This window comes from Sarcophilus harrisii, chromosome 2, assembly GCF_902635505.1.
Source record: "Sarcophilus harrisii chromosome 2, mSarHar1.11, whole genome shotgun sequence".
In the NCBI taxonomy this organism is placed as follows: Eukaryota; Metazoa; Chordata; class Mammalia; order Dasyuromorphia; family Dasyuridae; genus Sarcophilus; species Sarcophilus harrisii.
The window spans coordinates 422,642,451-422,668,129 of record NC_045427.1 but is presented as its reverse complement, the minus strand read 5'-3'; the positions used below and the strand labels follow the sequence as shown (position 1 = coordinate 422,668,129).

The following is a 25,679-nucleotide window of genomic DNA, read 5'->3' as shown; positions in this document are numbered from 1 at the left end:
TGTGTGTATATGTGTGTTCGTGAGTGTGTGTGACTGGGAAAGCAGCGGCCGCCATTTCAGGGAGTTGCAGTCACTGTCGCACGGTTGGCTACCGATTTGCCGCAGCCACCGCCCTGCTTCACCCGCGCGGGCTCTTCTAATCCCATTATTCTCTTTTAGATCCGCTCCGGCCCTGCCGCCCTCAGCGCCCGAAACTCGGGCTGGGCGGGCGGGACGGACCGCGGCCTGGGCTCAGGCCGCAGCGGCTTAACAGTAGCCCCGGCGGCAGCGCCTGCCCGAGACGCGAGCACCACACTTGCTCGAGAGCCCGCAAAGGTAAGAGGTGTCTCGGCGATAGCTTTCTTTAACTCTCCGTTTCTTTCCTTTTCTTTTTCCATGCACGGATCCGACCCCGCCCGGGGGCCAAGGGGACTCGGATTCCCTCCGGCTGCGCCGAGCCGTCTGGGTGGCCCCGAAGGGGAAGGGGGGGAGGGGTGGCTCTGAAGGGCCAGTCGAGCTGAAGGGAAGGCCTGGGAGCCGAAGGGGAAGTTGCCGTGCTTTCTGCCGCCTTCGGGCAGGTTGGCGAGGAGTTTCGGGGTCTGCACGGTAGCCTTGAGGCAGGAAAGCCCCGGCGCGGACGTCAACCAGTCGCTTCCGAGAACCTTAGGCCTAGGCTCGGGCGCCTAGGGTGGCCGTGACCTCTCAACATGGCGCGGGGCGAGCGCTCCCCTGGCAGAGCCCCCCGCCCTTATTACGGGAGTTTTCCTCAGCCCCTAATACGGCAGGCGACAAGGGCTGACCCCGGGTGCCCCACTTAAAGCTGGTGAACCACTTGTGGGTGCCCATGGTTCCCTCTAATGCTCGCGGCCTGTGTGAGGTAGGTCGGCTAGTGTGAGGTAGGCCACCCACCCCACCCCCACCCCCACCCCTACCCCCAATCATCTATGACATGCGAGGCAGTCAGTCCTCTCTGTGTTCTTGTCCCAGGCAGTTTGCTTGACCGAGGCATCCCAGTTGCCCGGCATTTAAAGTGCGTTATTAAGTAACTAGGTTACTAAACAACTTAAGGATACTTCTGATGTTGGGAAAGAGTTTCCAGAGTTTAATAACGAAACGAATTCAATCAAGTGAAATGCAGGCTTAATGAAATCGCCCTTGCTTTTTTTATAGGTGTTCTGAAAGAATGGCAGACGATATTGATATAGAAGCAATGCTTGAGGCTCCTTACAAGAAGGTGAGAAAAACATATCGGTGAGGTTTTACATATTCCTTAATTTAGCATTATTCATGAAACTACTGCTGAAATGTAAACTAACATCCCCGGAGCCCTCATGATTTATCTTATCAGAGATGCATTACATGTAACTTACAAAGTAAATATATGCTATTGATGTAATAATATTGTGCAGTAGTTTCACTTCAGCGTGATGAATAAATGCCCATCTATCTCTCTTTGTAGACTTGCCTAACGATATCTCACCTCTACTCCCATGAATTCACCTTTGATTCCAGTGTGAACTGTCAATCATAAGGTAGTAATTGAGTGACTTATCGCTGTACCGTGGTCCCCTAGGTAAAATGACTCGACTAAGAATTACCAGCTCCAGTTTGGTATAGCAAGAAGGTGAATGCAGTGGTTTGGGAAAATAGCAGGGGTCCAAGAATAATCTTACCACCAGTCTGTGGCAAGTAAATCTTTTAATGAGGAAAGTTTTCTCAACTCAAGTAATGAGTGAGATTAGTATTTTTATCTTATTTTTTGGTGTAGATGACTGGTGATAGTAAAATCTTAAAAACAGGTCAGGTTACAATCAGTTACTAAGTTAAAAGCACATGATAAATTCTTGGATCCCTGAATAGAAATCTTTTTAGCAAATTAAAGAGGCAGTATCACAGTGCAGTGTTATTTTAAAGTTTGTACTGTCCTCACTTTTGTAATAACTTTTAATTAGGACCTGCTATAATATTTCACACAAAATCTTTTTTGGAAAAAAATGTTTTGGATATTGTAGAGTAGTTAGTTTTTGACCCATTTCTCTGGCAGCAAAAGTATACTGTCTTTTCATTCTTTCACCAGATGGTGGTGAAAGTGTTAACTTATATGCATGCATTATCACTGGTTTCACAAACTAGACTAAGTTAGCAGTTATATTTTTAGTACAACTGGTGTAAATAAAATTAAAATTAAACTGGTGTGATTTTTTTTTTTTAAGCCTTCTATTTGTTTTGGAGTGTGTAGCTCGACCATGTGGTACCAATTGTGGATGAGTACTTATTAGCTGTAAACACTTGTTTACTTAGTTTTAAGTAATAACATAGAATCTTGAAAGAGCTACTTTCTTAATGTGTAATGTTAAGATTTTTGTGCTACTGGTAGTTTGACATGGATATTTTTCCATGTAAAACAGGTATGGAAATAGGGAATATTTAGGCTGGACTGGTGGATTATTAATGACTTTCTTGGGTTCTTGGGAGTCAACATTACTAAAGCAGTGTGAATCCCTGTTTGCTTCAGGGCGAGATGTGTGACAGAGGTGGCATCAAGCTCTTACAGTCCCAACCCTCCAACGAAAATGGGCGAAGATCTCAGGAATGGCATCGGTCACAGGAAATCGATAGTGGCTGGCTGCTAGCATGGCCACTTGGGGCTTAGGCAGAAATAGAGCCGTGGTACTGATGAAAGGGACATAGTACATGGAATAAACTTTAAACTTGAGTCTATTATGTTTTATAGAAATTACATTTAACCACTTCACTATAAATCTCTAGGATAACTTATCTAAACTATGTTTATAAAAAAAAATACCTAAAGCTTAAATTGTTTTATATGGACAGCATAATTCTTGCATTTTATTGTATGCCTAAAATGTAAACAGCAAAGTGGTTAAACATACCCATCTAAATTTTTTTTATAGCTTTCCAAATTAAACTAAATATAAATAAATAATTAGTTTTTAAATTGTTCTGTATTTTTTTATTCCTGTTCCCTTTACCCTTTGACAACTTGAAATGTTTCCACTTCGTCCTCATGATGTTCTTCTATCAACCCTGCTTAGGATGAGAACAAGTTGAGCAGTGCTAACGGCCATGAAGAGCGTAGCAAGAAGTAAGTTTTGGAAGGGATTCGGGGGGATAAATTTTGTTATTTAAAGCATGGAACCTAAAGATACAGTCAAGAACTTACTGATAGTGTGTTTTAATCTGCTTGGAGTCTTAGAAAGGAAATTTTTCCTTCTGGAGCTTTTTATTTCTGCCTATTTTAGAACTTGACTTAATTTGTATTAACCAAAGTTTTAATAGGCAGCTTTTTTGAGATTTCACTACCTTGGTGGTCTTTCTAGTTACTCTCAGGAAAAATATTTTATTGCTCTTGTTATATATCTTCATAATATCATCTTTCTGAGCCTTAATGAAACAGCAAAATGTGTGTTAGAAACTTAAGGGAGAAACTAGGGCACTCAAAGAACTTTCCCCAAATCATACATATAATATTAGTGTCAAAGCCAAAAATAGTTTAAAGCTGCTCAACTCCCTTTTGTAATCACAGCATAAGATTTTAATGTATATTCTCCTTTCTTCAAGTTATCTCTCTTCACCTGAAACATCTTGTTTACTATGGGTGTGTGAAGAGTCCAAAATAATGTGTTTCGGATACAGACCATTCCATTTAGAAACTAGGTAGCCTGACCTGTTTAAAGGAGGTTGTAGCAAATATAATTTCTTAACGTTCCCTCCAGTTCGAATGCCTGTGATTTTATTCAGAAGTTTTATGTCATCATTAAATGTATGTTTCAAGTAGTATTTTAAATGTGTCATATTGAAACATTTTTGTTGTATTCATGACGCATATAGTACATAATGCGAAAATGATTATAAATACTTATTTGGTTCTCTTTTTTTGGCTCTTTTCCTCCTAAGAGCTCAAAGTTCTTCACTATACACTACCTCATGCATCCTTACAACAACTCTGTTAGGTAGGTAGATATAATTTCCATAAAATAGATAAGATGTTTTAATTGATTAATGAAATAGATTATTATCTGGATATGCTACACCAGAAAATTTTGTTTTTTGTTTTTTTAATAATGCTCCAAATCTCTTCTAGTTCCCTTTTGAATTGGAGAGATGAGAGTAACTTACAGAGAATATCCTGCCTTTATTTAGGTAATTTCTGTTGGGACTATTAGGAAGCAATTGTCACAAGAAATAGGAATAGAAAATTTCCCATTTGTGGAGTTTTACCACCTTTACTTACTATTGAATTTATTTACTCAGAAGCAAACAGGTATTTGAAAGGGTTGCAATGTGCCTTGAAGAGTTTTTATAAAGCAGGGCCTTCTGATAGTGGCATTTCTATAACTCCCCCCCCCCCCCCCCCCCCCCCCCCCAAAAAAAAAAAAAAAAAAGGTAATTGGATGGGAAATTTCGGAATAATTCGTGTTTGAATATCATGTTTCGGTTAGAGGAAAGTGGTCTATGTCCTAAATGGATATGAATAAATCACTTTCTCTAGTTGTAGGCAGTAATTCTTTATAGGAGTGAATGTTTTCATACACCAAGTATTCTTTATTACTGGCATCTCTTTGGATTTAGATGCAAAACTTGTTTTCATCTTGATCCCAAACTTAGTCAAGCATTGGGATAAACTATTTTGCATTCTGACTTGGGTGAATAAATAGAAGTGATAAGACTATTAGTATTAAAGTGGCAGTGGCTTCATATATCCCAGAGAAGAGCCATGGAAGCTTATATAAAAGACAAGTCGAAAATTTCCTTTAAATAGAGGTGATTTTTATGAGAAATGAGGTGAGGGGGTGGGATTGTTTCTTTAAAGATGTATAAAATGTTTCTCTACTAAAATTATGTGGTAGCAGGTTTCTGATTCAGATTATTATTATAGATGACTAATCTCAGAGATGCATTGTTCTGACATTGCTACCCCTGCTATAAAATCTTGTAAATAAGAAACCATGGAAACTCACTTAAATTCTAACTTAAAAAGGAAGAAAAATATTACTGTTATTTGTTTCCTAAGGTTGTAGTTTGTATAAAAGTAACTTGCCTGTCTTCCTAGATATTCTGGGTATATTCCAGTCTTGTTCAGATAACTTAACACTAGGTCTTTTTTGACCATTACTTCTCTTTGGGAAAGCATTTGAACCACATAGTATATATTTAGAATAATCTAAGACATTGAATTATTGATTACAAGACAATTAAATTTGACCTTTTTGACCAAGGTTGATGCCAGTAATATCAATGGGGACAAAAATGTGTGCAAGTCTGGGGGTTTGAGTATCATTTTAGTTAACTCTGAAAAACTGCTCTAAATTTAGCAGAAGTAGTTTCTAATAAAAATAAAGTACCTAATTTGTGCTATGCAAAAACCAACAAAGTCTCTACTCTCAAGGAGCTTACATTCAAATATGTACAACTTGTAAAACTATTAAGAAAAGGTTTATAATCCTTCATATTTAGGGTCATGTAAAGTGTACAGCCAGAAATACCTCAATATATTTAGTTGATCAGAAGGAATTACATGTGTATTGATAGCCAATGAAGCCAATTTGATACCGTGTTCTTATACAGACATTTAATAAGATATTAAAGGTTGGATGCAAAGAGGAAGATAATGAAAATGGTTTATTTTGGCTACTTTGTGTATTTTCCATAAAATTTGAACAAATGATTCTCCTCCTTCATTAGAGAATCACTTCAAATACCTATATGCATTCATTACATTTAAAATTTGAGATTTCTCTATATAGAGAGGAAGGCAAACTAAAGTACATTATGTTAGAATAGATATTATTCAACAAAAACCTAATTAAGTGACCCACTTTTAAAAATTGTACAGAATTAAAACAAGAATTGAGCATTGTTTTGGAATTAAGCAAAATAAGATCTGTCCTGGTTATATAGGTTTTAATTGCAATCTGTTTTAAATTTCTAAAGAAATATTTAAGCATTTATTCAGATAATTGACTAATTGGGTATAGCATGTTACTATTGTAATCATGCACTCTTTTTACCTGACTGGAACTGCATTTGAAGACAACCTTTTGAAACAACTGATGAAAGTGTAGCAACCGTTTGTTTGAATTGGTCTTCAGGCAAATGATAAATGAGGAAGTCCATTTTGCTATTTAATGGTCATCAGTGAACAGATGCCTTCAACTAAACCTAAATAGTATTTTGAGGGCATTCCTTTTTTACTTATTTTTAGTTGACTGCCCTACCTGTTGGATAAAAATAAAAGTTTTTGATTCTAAATAAAAATCCTTCAGCAAACCTATATGGTACATACAGTGTCAGGTTTTCCAGACAACAAAGTTGGAAATGTTATCTGTTGCCATTGGGCATTACTATGATGACGTCTATATAAATAATGAGTGTAGCCTAATTTTCTGACATGTGCTACTGGCATATAAATTTCTGACAGTCAGGTGGATTATCTTGAAATTTTAGACAAAGTTTCTGCCTCCTTGGAAAGCTCTACATCTCCTTGTGATTGGAGTGTGGGTTTCAAGATTCCAGAAGGTGGGTGTCTTCGTTTTCTATTTTCAATGCATTCCCAGATGACCTGCTTCCAGGATCTCTGAGGCAGATCGTAATTGCTCCTGTGCTACCTATTGCATTTAAAATTCTTCATCTGGACTAAAAATTGTTTACATTTCAAAATAACAAGGACCTAGAACATATCACTGATAGTAAATGCCTGAACTTTCAGCCACTGCAAATTGACTTTCTTTAGAGGGATTTTTTTTTTCCCTTAAAAAAATGTTTAAAATCTTTAGGCACTCAACTTGGGTGGGTTAGGGAGGAATACAAATGCTTCATTCTGTAAATTAATTGAGTTGTGTTATATGGGGACTTTATAGAAGACTTTATAGAAAGGCAATGTATGGTTGATTTGTATTACTGTATTTCACTGAAGATTTACTTTGATTGGGGCCTAGTATTTGATTGCCTATCAGGCCAATTAACTGAATTTAACCATTTCCTGTCTTGACCATCCAAGATCTGAACACAAGAGAAAATATAATTTCAATATGTATTCTGATATGTAACAACTAAGTCCAGAAATTTGGAGATAGTTAAAATAATTTTATTATGCATTAGGATATTGGCAGAATGCTTTGTAAGTTGCTTATTCTTAAAGCAAAACGAAAACCCTTTTAATTATGGACTCTTCTGACCCCTCATATCTTAAAAAAGAAACAATTAAGTCTTATGGTTGAGTGAGAGTAAATATAGGTAATATCTAGTGGAAGTATTTTTGTATATCATATTCAATGTTAAACTGCATTCTTAATTTTAATTACCAATTTTGATAATGTATTTCTTACAGTAGGTCAAGTTCACTAGTTTCACTTGTTTATAAGTTGCTCTAAATTTGATTAAATAAATTCTCTTGAATCTGTGTTGGGTTCAAATAGAGACTTGAAGCAAGCATTGAAGCATTTCCCCTGCTACTTAAAGTATCAGCCAGTGGAGGACCTCATAATTATCTCTATTCTTCTGCTGTTGGTCTAGGAAATTCTTCTATCAGCAGCTACTTTAAGTAGAAGGAATATAAAAGGTCTCTTTCCAACAACTATTAATGCCACTATTTTGTAAAGTAGGTTTTGAGAAAATGTTAAAGCCATTTGGGAATTTTTTTTTTTTTTTAAGGTTTATTATTCTTAAATGTCTTGGTATTAGTAGTGATTGATAGCAAAGAAAAAGATTAAAATAACACCAAAGAAAGGGATATAAAAACTTATTTTAAATTTGCAAAATAAATGTAATTTTTTCTTTGCAGGAGAAAAAAAAGCAAGAGTAGAAGTCGAAGTCATGACCGGAAGAGGAGCAAAAGTAAGGAAAGGAAACGAAGCAGAGACCGGGAGAGGAAAAAGAGCAAAAGCCGTGAACGGAAACGTAGCCGAAGTAAAGAACGAAGACGAAGTCGTTCTAGAAGTAGAGAACGCCGATTCAGAGGCCGCTATCGAAGTCCCTAGTATGTAATCCGTATTAATTTTATAGTTTAGTATCATGTTTGCAAATAATTCTTTGATAATTGTGTTAATAAAATAAGTTGATAAATAAAAAATACATCTTTGAGTTAGAAGGGATCCTAATAAATTCTTAAAGGCAAAATAGGGTTAATAACATTCAAAAGCTATAAGTAGTGAAATGAAAAATCAGAAACTTTAGCCAGTTGTGATGATTCATTCCTAAAAGTTGAGGAAGGCTGAGTGAGGTTAGTGATTATAATACTTGAACTTTGGTGTTCTGGTTTGTAGTATAATTAAACTAATTGTGTGTCTTCAAGTCCAGGAGGTAGGAGAGCCTGCTAACTAGCCTGCTTAAAAATGGCCAGACCAGCTGGAATCAAATATAAAGCAAACAGATCAAAGCTCCTGTACCATTTGGGAAAGTGACTATGAGTAGTCACCATGTTTTTTAAAAGCCTGAGCCTGATCAAATAAATCCAGTCTTTCTTGTCCCCTTCAAAAAGAACTCAAAAACTTAGTAAAGTACTTAATGAATGGACATCATTGTCAGCCAAACCAAGTAAAGAAAAATTTCAGGAATAATGTAGGAAATGAAAATATTTTTTTCCAAGCAGCGTTTGATTTTTCTTATTTTCAGATATCTTAAAAGTCACACAAGAAAAATACACAACGAAATTTACTTTTACTAAAGTTGTTTTGCTTTATCTGAGAATTTTAGAGTTTTCTTCTCCTTCCCCCCTCATTTTTTCTACACATGGCTGGAATAATCTGTTTCTTATTGTATAGGTTACCAGATAATGATAGGGTAATTTGAATGTAATGCCACATTTGATGTTACAATGAGGATATGAACCAAAAGTTTTAAAGCCCTAAAGCATTTGTGTGAGTACAGAATGGTCAACATAAAAACTGATTTGCTGATTAATTTTCAGTGTTTACTAAAACAGAAATGTTCTGGTCACAGTGAGAAGATAAAAGATGTATTAAGGCAATTTAAAGTAGGTACGAACCAAATGGCTGGATCTTGAGGAATTCCCACCACTTAACAATATATTTAGATCTTAATATAAGACTCCAAAGTATAAGAGTCTGTAACATCTAGGTCTGGCTTTATATTGATTAGTTTTGTAAATCTTTTTGCAAGATGTAGAACTTCTCTGGGCTTTTCTTTCATTTATAGAATTACAATAAATTGTACAAAAATAATATAAACTAAAAAGTAATGATTTTTAGTACGTAAAATGTCTCAGGAAAAGATAGTGTTGCTGCTGTGTTTAAAATAATGCTCATTATATGCTTTTTATTTTTTGTATAGAGATATTTTTACATTGAGCACTAATTATGTTCCAAAAAATCTTTCTACTTCCTAATATAAGAAATCCATATAAAATAGGATTTACTTAGGAGAAATTCACATTAAAGTAATAGAACAGAGTTATTAAAATGAAAAATACTGCTAATTTGCTTCATCTTGTTTTATATTTTAATGATTGGACTTTTTGGAGGAATTGAAAATCAACAAAACAAATATTCCATCTGAGGTTTAGTCATTTTGATTATATAATTTATTTTTCATAAGAAGTTGTAAATGACAAATAATGAAACTATGAATTTGGTTTCCCTACCATTGGCTCTCCTATCCCTCAAAAGATTATCCCTTATTAATTTAAAGGATATTTTTAGTCTTTTAAATATATAACATTTATACCTTAAACATCTCTGAATTAGATGCTAAGATTTATTTAAAGGGTCTTTTAACCAAACCATAGTTACTTCTGACAGTGACCAGATTCATTTATTTTAAAAGTAACTTTTAAGCTAGCAGCATTTCAGAAACACTATTTCAATGTTCTCTCAAAATAAAAGCTAATTTTTTTTTTGATTCAATGAATCCCAACTGAAAATGAAAGTGCAAAGCAGATTCTATTAAAGCATCTTCACCAGGTATTAATGAAAATTTTCTCAAATAAACTTGGATTTGGGGAAGCAATACAGAACTTTTTTTTGCTTAGGAAATTGGATTTAAGCAACTTGCCCAGAGTCACACAGCTAGGAAGTGTTAAGTGTCTGAGACCAGATTTGAACTCAGGTCCTCCTGACTTCAGGGCTGGTGCTCTATCCATTGTGCTACCTAACTTAACTAAACATTTTCTTAATAAAAATTGATGATCATAACTGTTTAAAGATAAATTATTTCCTTTTTAATCTGTTTTATGTATTTAAAAACATTCTAAGCAGAGGTCCACAGGTCTCATGACTACCAAAGGGAACAAAATATATACTAAATAAATATGCCAAAATTTCTAGGCTAACTTCAAGTTGTTCCTTGCCTATAACTATGACTGGACTGTGTCCTTCCTGGAAGGAAATTTCAGTTTTTGCCAAAACTATTCCATACTCATTTCCCCTCTTTAGAATGAAGAGGGTGAAGATGTATAAATTTGGGATTAAATGTTGCACATTATTAAATCTGTTCAGTAGTAAATGGAAGGAAAGAAAGACCATCAACCTGCAACTAGTGTAACTTTGTGTTTTTCTTTATAGCTCCGGACCAAAATTTAACAGTGCCATCCGTGGAAAGATTGGGTTGCCTCATAGCATCAAATTAAGGTTTTTAAACATACTTATGAATTGTTTTTTAAAAAAAAAAAAAATGTTTTTCAAGTAACTGGTGTGGTGTTCTTGTTTGGGTAACTTCTGAAACTTTTAACTTTACAGCAGACGCCGCTCAAGAAGCAAAAGTCCATTCAGAAAAGACAAGAGCCCTGTGAGGTAGCTGTTGTCCCTATTTCTTATCTTCTCACAAGCTTTCAGCTTTACTAAAACTTAGTCACTTAATGCTACTGAAAAACTTAACTGTGTTTAGTAATTTGGTATATATAATATCTTGCTGTTTTTGCAAGTTTATAGCCCATATTTTCTAAGATATCCAAAATCCTAGCAAGCTGTTGATAATTTTTATTTTCCCTTTATAAATATAATTATGCAACTAAAAAGGGCCAAAACTGTACTGTGCTAATGGTGTATCTTAAAAAGAACTGTTTCTTTTAATGAATTTTTAAGTCCCTGTAACAAAAGCACTGCTATTGGTGTGTGTTAATTCAGTAATATGAAAATGATTTAAGTTCAAATTTTTTATTGCATCTAGCATAATGTGACACAGGAGATAAGAGTCAGACCATTCATTTGTTTTTCTAGACTTGATATTTTCCTAAATGACTCTTTGCTGCTGTAAAATAAGAAGTATCAGACTTCATCAGACCAACTGTCCATTCAACCTAGTATTCTGTCCGTCCATGACATCCTCAGAAAGTTAAGGTTATATTCCCTTTCCCCATACCCTACCACCCTGGGGGAAAAAAAACCATTTTCTTTGCTTTATTGAAAAATCTATTAGGAATTTATCATTTATGAATTTATTTGTACCCTTATTGGGATTTATATTTACACTATAACTTATAGAAGTTTTTGCCCATTGTGTAGTGTTTTATTTTGAACCATTTTATATAATTTGATTCAAATTTAAATGTATATAATATAATTCTGGAATTTGCCAGAAAATCTTTTATCCTATTATGCCCTTTCATAGTCCTAGATATTTTGTAGCTAAATTTTTACATTAAATTTCCCTAATCTTTGTATCCTGTTCTCTGAATCTTCTCCTCATCTGACAGTTCTTTGTTTTAAGATGCAGTTATCAGAATTACATTTATGCACTTAAAATAGTATTTCTGAGGTAGATGTTGGACACTAACTAAAGGTCGGGCATTCTCTGCTTTGTTTCTAGGATGATTTCATGATACCTGGAAAATAATTGGTTACTAACTTTAAAGAAACATACCTACAATGACACTTGAGCTTTTTGATTTGTTGATATCTCAAAGTCTTTCTTAGTATATATAGTTGTATAAAATTAGAGTTTAGTGTAATTTCCAAACTTGGTTGATATCTCTTAAATGCTATACATTATCCTTGTATACATTATCCTTGAAGAGGACTCATTTGCTAGCATAGAGAAATGCCCATTTATTCCTAAATGTCACTTCCCTTATATAAATGGCAGTTTGTGAATCCATGACAAGAATATTCCCCTTAATCTTGATAGATTATTTGTTTTGAATGTTTATTTAGGGATAGGAAGCAGGTTTTGGAATAGGATCTTGACATAGTTCTTTAAAGCCTAAATGTTCTCCTACTCCACCCTGTGTTTATTATTCTTGAAAGAACTTAAGTTATGAGAATTGAAGAGCTTTTCCATTTTCAAAGGGTGGTTGTAATTTCATTTGATTAAGTATAGAAGAAACCTTGAAGTCCTAATTACTTGTGGTAATTAATTTGTTAGGTACATGTTAGGTAAAACCTAACTCCAATACATTTGAACTGCTTTGACAAGCTTGCAGCCCATAGTGATGATATTTGAATTGAAGTTATATTGGGAATAAGACTAACTTAGATAATGGTAAAGGAGTAAAAGTAATGATAACTGAAAAATATATATTTTTTTATTGTTATGGAATTTGATTTATGCAGCTGATATCTTTGTGAAGTTACTTGCAGGCATAAAACATTTTAAAATTTCCAGTTCTAAAAATAGGCAATGTGGTATAGTGGAAAGAGCACTGGATTTGGAATTTGAATCATAGTCTTGTTTTTTGCTCCTAATTTGAACAAATTCTTTTACCATTTTGGCCTCTTGTAAATTGAGTGAATTAGAGTATTAAGAGTTATCTTTTTGGTCCTTTCCTTCACATTCTAAAATTTTAACCTTGTTATTAGAACTTAAGCAAGTATTAACTTGGTTTCTCCCTTCAGGGAACCTATCGACAACCTTACTCCAGAGGAAAGAGATGCTAGGACGGTGTTCTGTATGCAACTGGCAGCAAGAATTAGACCAAGAGATTTGGAGGAGTTTTTTTCTACTGTAGGAAAGGTAATTATTTATTACAAATAGGTAGCAAGGATACGTCTAAAAGAAATTGGTGGTGGTGAAATAAGGGGGAAAATGTATATTTTTGTAAAATTCAGGTAAACTTTTAAGTCATATAATTTTTGTAATTGAAGATTGTTTTTCTATATAATCTATACTAGGAGGAACACATGATTTGGAGTCAGAGCTTAGGTTCACATCCTAACTGCCATTTGTTATTTGTGACTTTCGGCACTTGCTGAGCTTTAGTTTTCTTGTGTAAATGAGAAGTTTGTCCTCAATATAACACACAAAATGTTCAATAATTGAAAAATGTGGAAAAGGTTGGAAATAAGCTTTTATTGGAGATTTTTGAAATTATAAATGAATTGTGTGTTGGTGATTGAGAAAATTGAGGTTGTAAACAAGATTGGGGTATATACTTGGTCTTTTGGATTTCTTAACTTTTTCATATAAACAGTTCTTTAAAACTAGGTTCTTAATTCCTCAGATTGTCATGACAAAAAATAGACTAAGGAAACCCCCACTTAAAAGAACTGTTATAGACTTATTTTTGGAACCAAATTTTCAAGGCATTGTTCATAGGAACTCATTGATAGGACATGAAAATAGCCCTTTGTGATAATTCAGCAAGTATTTGGCTGACAATCTTAAATTCACTGAATACAGAACTATTTCTCCCCTAAGCCCCCTTGTTCTGTCACCCTTTATTCTCACCAGTTAAATACTCTCTTTTCATTCCAGCTAAAATAAAACTCTGGGAATATTTTCATGTTAAATATAATATTTTTCTAAGATAGAAAATGGGTTGCTAATACTAACTCCACTATTCTGGTTTCATAAAATTTTTCTACCTTTGTTTTTTGTCGCAGGTCCGTGATGTAAGAATGATTTCTGATAGAAATTCCAGAAGATCTAAAGGAATTGCTTATGTAGAGTTTGTTGATGTTAGCTCAGTGCCTCTAGCAATAGGATTAACTGGCCAGCGGGTCTTAGGAGTGCCTATCATTGTACAGGCCTCACAGGTAACTTATTTTAGAGGATTTTTATCTAGAGAGTTAATTATACTTTTATCTTGATGTCGTTTATTCAGGGGGTTTTGGCTACTACCTCAGGTTAACATCATTATAAGATTAATGTTGGCTTAATTAATTAGAGAGTCAACCATCACAGAAATAAATTATATACTATGTTTTTAAAATCATCACATCATACTTATGGGTATTACCAATTTGTAGAGTACCCTTTTGTATACAGTTTACTTAACAGATAATAACACAATTGTGTTTTGTTTTGTTTTTTTCCATTTTTTATTTAAGAAGAATAATGTCAATAAAATTGGGTCAAGTTGCTAAATTCTATTTTGCCCAAAATTCTGTTTTGAGTGAACAGCCTGGTTTTTTTTTAAAGTACTTTATTATTTATTGACTATCTTCTATTTGAGATAATCTATAACAAAATAATTGAAGGTTTTATCGTAGAAGTTCCTTTTTGGATTGATGATTTAAGCAAAAGGCAAGGAAAATAAACATTTATATGGTATCTTCTATGGGCAAAGCACTGCACTAAGTGCTTTCCAAATAATGCAATTTGATTTATATTTTAAGTTATTGTTAAGGTTGTGGGTATGTGATGTATTTCCAACATTTTCTGCTTAGTAACTTTGTAGTTTTGGATTACTGAATTATAAGAATGGGGGTTAGTAGAAGTTTAATTATCAATTATCAATGAGTAAGTCAGATATTAAATATTTAACATAATTAATTTTGATTCTTTCCTATATAGTGGGTTCTTAGCCAAATAAAATGTAAAGAAATGGGCATGAATATGATTTGAGAAAACACTTTCCACTTTGGAATCTTAATTAGAAATACATCAGAAAATGTTCAGTTTTGCTGTTTGCCTTGTAATAAGCATTAATGGTTTACTTTTCTTTGTGTATAGGCAGAAAAGAATAGAGCAGCAGCAATGGCAAATAACCTACAGAAAGGAAGTGCTGGACCTATGAGGCTTTATGTAGGATCATTACATTTTAACATAACTGAAGATATGCTTCGTGGAATCTTTGAGCCTTTTGGCAGGGTAAGTCCTTTTCCAAATTCTCAGTCCTCAGTAAAATGAGTAACTTCATTTGAGTCCTTATTCAAGAATGTGATATGTGTATTCCCTGACTTTTAAGATTAATAATTTTGGTTGAAAGGAACATCACAGGAAAAAAAAATTGACTAGCCATGGATGAACTTTCATTGTTTTATTCTGAGTTGCATCCAAATTCTTTCCTTTTAAGGAGAGGGTAAACAATAGAAATTATTCATGCAAAGTCATGCATATTTCCATGTTAGTAGCTATATTGCTAGGAGGTGAGAGTGGGGAGGGAAAAGATAAATCTGATAAGGTGTGATAAAAAAGACTTGGCTATGTATTAGAATTTCTGAAATTTGGTGTAAACAAGGATGTTTCATTTTCTGTATTATACAAATTTCTATTGCTCTCAACACTCGTTTTCATCACGTGGGTTATAGTTAATTGTCTAATCCAATTTCAGATTGAAAGCATTCAGCTGATGATGGATAGTGAAACTGGTCGATCTAAGGGATATGGATTTATTACGGTAAGTTAGGACTATTCTAGTATTTGCTAATGTCAAGATCTAAGATATCTTATTTTGTAGAAAAGCAAATTACTGATTGATTTGCAATAGGAGGAAATCCCATCTAAATATTTGCTACTTTTTAATACTTTCTAATGTTTTAAGTTTAAATTTTAGAAAAATAATTTTGTTTCTTCCTAAGAACATGTAAAGGACCATAAACTTTTTTTTCTGTTATTATTGGCATTTATCCCATTGTGTGTACATAATAAGCATTTTTAAATTCTTGTAAATTTATTGATAGTAAACTTATAATTGTTGAATTGAATTACTAGTTGGGAGTATGTGAGTGCATTATATTGAATAGAAATGGTTGTAAAGAATTACAAATTTTAATATGGGCAGAATTCATTTTGGCTTTTTATAGATACAAATTTTAATTCTTGGATTCCAGTTTTTAGTGTATGATGGTTTTCAGAAGCTCTTAGATCTTTAGTGCAGTGAAAAAAATGGTGGATTTGGAAACAGGATCTGGACTTGAATCATGGCTTTTCCACTTACTAAGTGGGTGGCCTTAAACAAGTAATGTGACCTTACTTGGTCTTCATTTTCTTCATCTGTAAAATGGGTTTGTTATACAAATTGTCTCTCGTCCCTTTCCTACTCTAAATCCATGATTCCTGGTTTTAAATATTCATACAATTTTGATTTTTTTCATTTACTTAGGAATTGTATATTCATCAACCCTATCATGAAGTTCAATCCAGTTTTCCTGGATTGAAATCTGATTTTGAATAAACATTTTATTTGCTTTATTCATTCTCATTTTCTTTTTTGGAGATGTGTCCCATGACCAGGGAAGACATTTACTCCATTAACTGAATGTAGAGCTCTAAATGAAAAAGTATCATTGTACAAAACAGGAAGTGTCATACATAAGAGCCCCAAGTGAAAATCTTGGTGTTGTACATACATTATGCATGAAATTCAATAATAGCTGGGATGATGAGAATTTTTCAAACTTATTTAATCTGTTTCATTCTTCTGTCCCTCAGATAAAATGTGTGAATTTGGACTTGATTATCCTTTTGTAATTTTGGGGCTTACACAGTTTTCATTGAGAATTAGCTTAGAGACCTATTCTATAATAGCATATGATTTAAAAGTGAAAAAAAATTATGCTCAAAAAGATAATTTGGCTTGCCTTAAAGCCTTTTTGTCTGTTGCCTAAATGTGTTTGAATATTCATATAGAAGTGTGCTTTAAATACATAAGATAAATATTTTTGTTTAATTAGATTTCAATGCTCAATATTCTCTGAATTTTTAATGCATTTTATATATACTGCATCATTCCACAAGTTTAGTCTATTCATAACGTTTTGGGTACTGGTTATTTTAGAAAAGGAAATATTCTTGAAGCTAATTGTAATTATTAGCATATATGTTTCATAGGGATTCTATTTGTGACAACTAAATCATCTCAAGTTCCTAAAACATAGGAAACAGAGATCAACCTAACTCATCCACTGATGAGAAAAGATCTGGTAGACAGAAAGAGTGGTTTTGTGTATGTGACAACACTCCTCTTTCCTACTTAAATCCATTTTTACAATTGCAGTTTGCTTTTTTTTTTTTTTTTTTTTTTTTTTTTTTTTTTTTTTTTTTCTTTAAACCATTGAGATATACTGAGGCTGGGTGTCAACTCATTTTTTTTTTCTCTAGGTCCTGCAGGCTAGAAATGTGATTCAGTTCTAACAAAATTCCAATACGACAAAAGAATTTGGATGTTTTGTGGAGTTGAATATAAGGAGATTTTACTTGTATACTCTCATGGTGATCTCTACACGGTTTCCCTTGGTGGTCTCATCTGTCCCATGGGTTCAGTTATTTTTCTGTAGATGACTCCCAAATCTATATATCCAGTTCTAATATTTCATCAAAATCCTAGTTTCATGTTGCCAACTGCCTGGTAGACATTTCTACTGGCATGTGATTAGTATCTCAAATTCAACATGCTCCAAAATAGCACTTAACCATCATGTACACTCCCTTACCCCCAAGCACCTTATGGTTTTATTCTACTCCCAGTCATTTGGATTCCTAACCTCAGTGTCATCCTTAACGCATTCTTCTCCCCCAGACCCTTAACACAGTATCTAATAAGTTGCCAAGTTCGATTGATTCTATTTCTGTAGCATTTCACAGCTTTCCCTTTCTTTCCACTCCCATAGCCGCCGCCACTCTAGTCAGGTCCTCATCACCTCTCTTGGAACTATCATAATAGCCTCCTAATTTTTCCAACCAGCCTTTTAAGCCTGATTTCATATTACTCTGCTTCATGATCTGTATGTTCCAGCCTCAGTACAGTACCTCGCAAATAGTAAGCATTTATATATATTTGTTAGATTGAATTTGAGTGCGTGGAAAACTACCTTTGAAAAAAAAAATCAAGATTAAGAGGGAAATTTACCAAAAGATTGTTAGGATTTCATTTAATAACTTGGCTTAATACAATGTTAAGATAATTGTGAAATGTTGATTGGCATACTTCTTTTTTCCCCAAGCATGCCTATGAGATAAAGTGGGCTCAGTTGGTTTATTTATATGAGGCCTGATCCTGAAGAGGCTGTCATCTGTGGTGGAGAATTCTGGATTGGGCTATATCCCTTTGCAGAGTTTTCTTTCTCTTTTCCAAAAGGATATGGTGCTCATAGTCTTCTTGGAGTTCAAAGAGTGTAAAAATTTGCATCAGAGATCTTTTAAAAGATATTCCCTCAAGACAAATACGTCATAAATTTAAATGCTTTCCAAAAAAAAAAATTAGTAATTTCTAGTATTACTTGTATATGCTTTGAACATCCTATGTACTTAAATACAGACTAATTTACCAAAAAAAATTAATTCTGTAGTTTTCAGATTCAGAATGTGCCAAAAAGGCATTGGAACAACTGAATGGATTTGAATTAGCAGGCAGGCCTATGAAAGTTGGTCATGTTACTGAACGTACTGATGCTTCCAGTGCCAGTTCATTTTTGGATAGTGATGAGCTGGAACGAACTGGAATTGACTTGGGAACAACTGGTCGTCTTCAATTAATGGCAAGACTTGCAGAAGGTAAGTTTCTTGCAAGAATCAAATGTAATAGGGACCTTACTTATCAGTGAGCAAGCATTTACTGGCATTTGCTGTGTTCTGGACACCTGGCTTTTAAAGATTAGCAGAGATTATTGATTCTTTCCTATGGTAAGGGGAAAAGGGAATTGTTTCAGATAATTATCGTATTTCATAAAGGAGCTAGTCCATGAATCAGTAATTAAATAACTATAGCTGTATTTTAATGGAATATCACAATAAATTCTATTGTTATACCTGCCCTTGTTACACATCTTTGGACTTTTGGCTGAGAAATGGTTCCTTAATATTTAAAAGATTTTTACAATTGTAGTAGAGGTCTTATTTAAGTCACTTAAAAACTTGTATCTTCATAAGAGATTAGCAGCTACACTGCATTTTTTAAGACCATGTGAAAGTAAACATTACTTCTGTTGCTTTTATAGGTACTGGTTTACAGATTCCTCCAGCAGCACAACAGGCTTTGCAAATGAGTGGATCTTTAGCATTTGGAGCTGTAGCAGGTAGGAATTAAATCTCTTATAGTTTTTCAATTCTTGAGTTTCCTCTAATTCAATTGTAGCATTATTTTTTTTTTGGGGGGGGGGGGGAGGTTGAAGCAATTGGGATTAAGATTTGCCTGGGGTCTCACAGCTAGTAAGTGTGTCTCAGGCTAGATTTGAATTTTGGTCTCTTCTGACTCCAGGACTAGTGCTCTACCCATTGTCCCACTTAGTTGCCACAAACTTTAAATAAAAAAGTTTTTGCATTCAGTAGTAATTAATGCAAGATCTTTTTGATAATTAACTAAATCCATCTTTGTCTTTATCTTTCACTGATTAAAGTTTGAATGTAGGAATTAGCTAAAGGATAGAGCCTAGTACCAAAGAGACAGAAGTTATTATAGATGACCTCTCTTAACCAGTTCAGTTCTACTAGCTTACAAATACACTGAGTGCTTCTATCAGCCCATATTTCGCCAAGCTGTTGAATAGTAAAAGCTAGAAAGGGAACTTGGAAGAAATATCTGCCATGCTTTTATCCTTTTCTTCCTCTTTTTATAGTTGAGGAAACTGAGGCCTAGCCATTAAGTAATTTCCCCCAATTTGAACAACCAGGTCTTTTAATTCCAGATATCATTAATGTTCTTTTCTGCTATACCATATAAGTTCCCCTGCACTGGAAACATTTGTAGAATATACCACCTTATTTTTAAAAATCATTGTCTTTCTTCCTCTGAATACATTTAAAGTTGTTCCTTGCTCATCTTTAGCTAGAATTCATGTAGGTTTTTTTAATTCAAGAATTTATCGAATGCATTTACTATGTATAGTAAGAAATAACAGCTTACGTTTTGAGGATTTGTGTAAAGGCATGAATTAAGAATCATTCACCAGTCACATAATATGAATGGGCTGTAAGCTGTACTGGGGGAGAACTTGCTAATAGTTCCCTTGAGGATGTGCACCTTGTAGTGTTTTTTCATTCTGTTTAAAAACATGTTTTTAACTTTGGGAGGGTGAAGATAAAATACACCTCTCCAAGATAGTTGAAGGCTATTTTCTTTTGTATGGAAAAGGACAAATTATTGTTAGGTTAGGTTAGGTGAATTTTTCAAAATGTTTTAACTTTTTTTTTTTTTTTTTTTTTTGGTGACTGGTTTTTAGGGTCTCTCTTTTTTTTTAAACTAAATCCATACCTTTTTCATAGAGCAACACACATATTCCTGCCTCTGAATCCCTCTGCCCTCCCTAGAATGAGTAGTTTGGGGACAACCGTTTACTCTATCCAGTAGAAAACTACAAAGTAGATTGAGAAAATTCTTATTCTCATTCGACAACATTCAGATATCTACTTTTTGTGGCACTTTCTAGATGCTGATCAAAGTACCTAGTCATAATCTCTGCTTTCTACTAATTTATGATTACTCAGGATACAGCAACCATCTCTTTAGTGACTGTCACCACCTGGGCTAAGAATACCTGTAAGTGCCATGGCAAGCATAATTAGGGATAGGCTGGGTAAAGGTAAAAGAAAGAAAGAAAGGTCCCTCTGAGCGTCACCAATGCTACTTTAAAGACATTGTATTTAAAAGGCACCAATATTCAAAAAATACTAGTATCTATGTGTGGAAGTTTTGGGGGGGAGTGTGTTGGGGGGATTTTGTTTAAAGATGGAGTAGTCACTGTTAAATTATTTTTCTCTGCTCATCTAGCTTTTATTTTTATTCTATTGATACTCTTCCCCATATCTCCTGTAACCCTCCCCATCTATCCCCCCAAAACTGGGATTTTCCTTGTTGAGGTGTGTTGTGTTTGTGGGTTAGTATATGGGTGTTTGAGAACTTGAGAATAAGGAGAAAGATGAGGTAAAAGATTCAAAATTGTAGTAATTCTAAACCATTAATTGCAAATGGTCTTATATACCTTAACTATAAAATGTTATCAATGTTTAATTTGGAATAGATAAAACTACTAGCTCCACTTAAAGGATTTTTAAATACTTTGCTTTTGGATATCTGTTAATATTTTCTTCAATTCAGCCTATAATTTTATGTGGTTCTCACTATTCTTGCATTGAACCCATACTATGTTTTTTCCTTTTTAGATTTACAAACCAGACTTTCCCAACAGAGTGAGGGTAAGTTTTCAACTTTTTAGATTTCCATTTGCCATATAAAATAGTTTGGCACAAAATGTTTACTGTAATTAAATAATTTGGATTTTTAAATATCATCTTTACTGGCAACCTGGGTACCATGGCTTTGGGTGAATAAATGGTCCTTTTTTTGATGGTGGTCCTTCTACCCTCTCTCCTACAGGAACCTTTTTCCAAGTGTCTAAAGGCCTGGTGGGTGAAAGGCCCTTTGACTTCAGGATAGGCTCTGCTCTGACTCCAGTGAGCCTCCAAGTAGTGTACAACTGAGATGAGGTATACCTCATCTTTGAGGCTAAACATAGTGAATTGCATAGGAATTCCTGGGTCTAACAGAAGATGCACCCCAGTCAGCTTTTTCTTCAGTCTGCTTTTTGCCAATACTGTGAAGTTCAGTTGTGCTCCTGAATATTCATTTGTGATATCAGCAAAATAGACTGGGTTTCACTTGTTTCTTTGACAGAAGCCATAATTTTCATGATTCTGTGTTTTCAAGACATGTAAAAAAAAAAAAATTGTTGATTACCTCTTCATCCTCTTAAGTTAGAAATAATTCTTTGATCAGGTTTCTTAGTGCCTAAATATAAATCATAGGCACTATGATGATATTTAGTAGGCCAGTTAGCTTAAGATCCAATCCATGATCTTAATTAACAATTTATACTAGCTGGGTTGACTGACATAAAGCTCTGTAATATATAATGACATAAGAGAAAAACAGGATATGGATTGGGTAAAATAGGGTCTTATACCGGGATGTTAAGAAAGAATTTCAGAAGCTAGAGGCATTTTATGTTCCAGGCATAAGGGAAAGTGAGCTAAGGAATGGGACCTGGAAAGCCAATTTATAATAAAGATAGTTCAAGGTGAAATTTGAAATAGTTGGAATAAAGGGTCCTGTATGATAACATCTAGAACAGGGATTCTTAACATACTATCTGTGAACTTGTTTTTTGTTTATTCAGTGTTTTGTTAGCTTTCATTATAATTAATTTCCATTGTATTTTCTATGTGTTTTCAATTGTATATATTTGAAAACAACATTCTAAATTTCAAAAGGTTGACCAAGGAGTCCCTGACACAAAAAGAACTAGAGGTTCTGTGGTACTAGAACTTAAGTCTGGTGTTAAAGGTCAAAACAGAGTTGGAAGTTCAGCAGTATGAGAAATATTGAAAGGGCATTATTTTTTATTTGCTGGAAGTATGAAGCCATGCATAGAGGTGTGGTGGTGTGGGATATGAATTAAGTCAAAATCAGAAACATTCAGACTTGTATCAATTGTTTCAGCCAAGTGGTTATAAAGGGCACATATAAACTACAAATAAAGATTGTCTATGTCTATGTGTTATCCTTCGTAGAAAACTTTTTTTAAAAAATAATATGACTTAGGTTAGGAGCATTTCAGTATAGTTCCCTACTTAACCCATCACATTTGATATCTTTGTTACACAGTTCATCTAAATGAATCCCACACAACTTTGCCATTTAGTAGTGAATCTTATATTTAGGAATTGCTTCCCCATTTCGTCTCCATATTTTCAGTCAATTTTTCTAGGTTGTTTATCCACAATTTTGTTTTCAAATATTTCTGAGTTTCATTAAAAGTAATATAGACTACAAATGTCTTTCAGAAATTGAACACTTACCCTTCTCAAGTCCCACAAAAATAAATATATATAACTGGTTAAAATGAGTCACAAAGTAGGTTTTTAAATTGGTGGATAATTGGGAGTAGCTTACTGAATTGTTTAACAATCTTTTATATTCTTTTTTCTCCATAGTTACAGCTCTAGCTGCAGCCGCTTCTGTGCAGCCTCTTGCAACACAGTGTTTCCAGCTTTCCAATATGTTTAATCCTCAAACGTAAGCAATGAATTTTTGTAAAAATATATGTAAATATAAAAATTCTTGCTTTTGTATATTCTGTGTTAGTCCTTTTGTTTCAATGTTTAGGGTTTTGTTTTGCTTTACCAATTTCAAAGCATGAAATAGTGTGTATTCCATGAAATTTGTCACAGATCTTTAGCACTTAACCAATAATCTGAATTTTTAACTTAACCTTTTCTGGGATTTCTTTATATATTATGTAATTTTTGTTAGAACTTTTGACTATTGTAATTGTTAGGGGGAAAGTTAGGAAAAGTCTGAATTTTGGACATTATACTTGTTTAAATATTTTCATGTATGGGGGGGGTCAAGAAAAGGGATTTGTTCGAAGAAAATGGTTTATCTTCAGAATCCTTATCTTTATAATTTTGACCTTTATCTTTTACAGGGAAGATGAACTTGGCTGGGATACAGAGATTAAAGATGATGTAATTGAAGAATGTAACAAACATGGAGGAGTAATCCATATTTATGTTGACAAAAATTCAGCTCAGGTATGTTCTTCTCTGAATAGTGTAAACAATAGCAATAACTTTGTTTGCATTCTAATCAGAGTATTCCAAGAGATATTTTCAAAGGCTGGCCCCTACTCCTTTATTCTCTTATCTTTGCCCCTGCATTCTAGTATCTTCCCTTTAAGATTATTCCAATTTATCCTCCCCAGGACATATAATGTTTGAGTATTGTTTCCCTCTTTGGTCTGTCAGCTCAAGAGAACAAGAATGATTCTTTTTGCATTTTTAATTTCCTGAAACTCTAAGAGTTTCTAGAGCATACTAGGTGCCTGATTATTTATTTATTTACTGACAACACACTTGTTGGTGATCAGATCTCTGGCTTATCCTGAATGCTTTAAGTCTCCAATGATGTCATCTTTAATAGAAAGGGAGTTTGCAAAATGCTTTCTTAAACTCAATTACATTTGCAATGTAAAAGCATTGACAGAACTAACAAAAAAATTGATTAATATTGAGAAAGCAGTTTTTGAAAATTATGCTCAAATGAGAAAGGGAGTGGTAGAAAAGCAAGTTATCTATGGTGGGATAGAATCCCATCTTGTACATAATAAAGTGCTTAATGGCTTTAAAAATAAATAGAATGTGCTTTACTTCCATGCCTCTAGGAGATAGGTAAGTTGTGCCTTCCCTTAAATAGAGTGACAAGCACCACTTTACTATCACAAAGTAAAAGAATTTAAATGAAAAGAAAGTTGCTTTTCCTCAAGCTTATATTCCTAAAGAAATCAGTAAAGAGCAAATGTGCTTTTATAAAACACAATTGGCTTCAAAAAAAGTATGCCTGTAGAGGGCCTTCACTCAATAATTGGCTCTCTTGGATTTCAGGGCAACGTTTATGTGAAGTGCCCCTCGATTGCTGCAGCCATTGCTGCAGTAAATGCATTGCATGGAAGATGGTTTGCTGGTAAGTCCTATACAAAAATTCTCTTCATTTGTTACATTAAAATGTTTAAGGGAAATGGAAACATTAAAAATTGTTTTCTTTGACAGGTAAAATGATTACAGCTGCATATGTACCTCTTCCAACTTATCACAACCTCTTCCCTGATTCCATGACAGCAACACAACTACTGGTTCCTGTTCGACGATGAAGGAGGATTTAGTCTCTTATGTACATAGCTTTTTTTTTTTTTTTTTTTTTTTAAAGAGGATTCAAACCTGAGTTATCTTTTATTTAGGTAAAACAAAGGAAAGGGTCTACTGTCATTTGTATGCGATTCCTGTTACCTTGCCAGAAGGAGAGAAAGCTGTTATAGCAGGAATGCAGTGTGTTCATTCTCCCTAACTAGCAATTTCCACTGTATACAAAGCTGTTTTCTTGTTCTGCCTTGTAAATGTACATTTAGAACATTGACTAAGGTGATCTGTAGGAATTGAGAAATAGCTTAGACAAATGTACTTTCTGTAAAAGGCAGACGAGGATGTAATGACGTTTTTAATGTTTCAGAAGCCTAACTTTTTATGCAGCAGTTACATTTTACATTTCACTAAATGAATTTTGACACTTGGCTAATGGTTTAACAGTAATATGGTTTCTGAAATACATATTTAGTGTTCTGTATATGGGAAATTCAAAGACAACTAAATGATTTCTGACTTAAGTCAGTAATTCACCTTGCATTATGATAAACAATTGGCAAGAAAGGGAGATTCAAAAATTCAATTTCTTGATGGTAACTTTTCAATTAATGTATCTGTAAAAGTTTCTTTGTAAATACTGTGTGTTCTGGTGTGTCTAAGGTTCCAAACAAAATGATCCCTGCATTTCCTCAAATGTACAGATATAGTGTGATAAGCAACACAGTCTGAGCAGGAAACAGGAAATGCAGAAATAGGTTTTGTCTGGTTGCATATAATCTTTGCTCTTTTTAAGCTCTGTGAGCTCTGAAATATATTTTTGGGTTACTTCAGTGTGTTTGACAAGACAGCTTGATATTTCTATCAAACAAATGACTTTCATATTGCAACAATCTTTGTAAGAACCACTCAAAATAAAATTCTCTTTAAAAGGC

The 25,679-nt window shown here is 34.0% G+C and overlaps 1 protein-coding gene across 8 annotated transcripts; it reads left to right on the top strand.

Moving 5' to 3' along the window:
* The first annotated feature begins 227 nt into the window (after positions 1-227).
* Positions 228-25,679, top strand: RBM39 (RNA binding motif protein 39). Of its 8 annotated transcripts, none has more exons than XM_023507084.2 (19): positions 279-315; positions 1,150-1,213; positions 1,439-1,511; positions 3,036-3,085; positions 6,448-6,519; positions 7,784-7,978; positions 10,521-10,586; positions 10,695-10,748; positions 12,789-12,906; positions 13,776-13,928; positions 14,848-14,985; positions 15,449-15,514; positions 18,405-18,609; positions 19,053-19,130; positions 21,214-21,246; positions 23,044-23,125; positions 23,538-23,643; positions 24,493-24,571; positions 24,658-25,679. In XM_023507084.2, the coding sequence occupies exons 9-19, from the start codon at positions 12,844-12,846 to the stop codon at positions 24,756-24,758; spliced, it is 1,104 nt and encodes a 367-aa protein (XP_023362852.1). In that variant the 5' UTR covers positions 279-315; positions 1,150-1,213; positions 1,439-1,511; positions 3,036-3,085; positions 6,448-6,519; positions 7,784-7,978; positions 10,521-10,586; positions 10,695-10,748; positions 12,789-12,843; the 3' UTR covers positions 24,759-25,679. The 8 variants fall into 8 exon arrangements, 7 of the variants coding, with proteins under 7 accessions (XP_012408603.1, XP_023362852.1, XP_023362848.1 ...); XM_023507080.2 differs by having other exon boundaries at positions 2,495-3,085; XM_023507076.2 differs by lacking the exon at positions 6,448-6,519.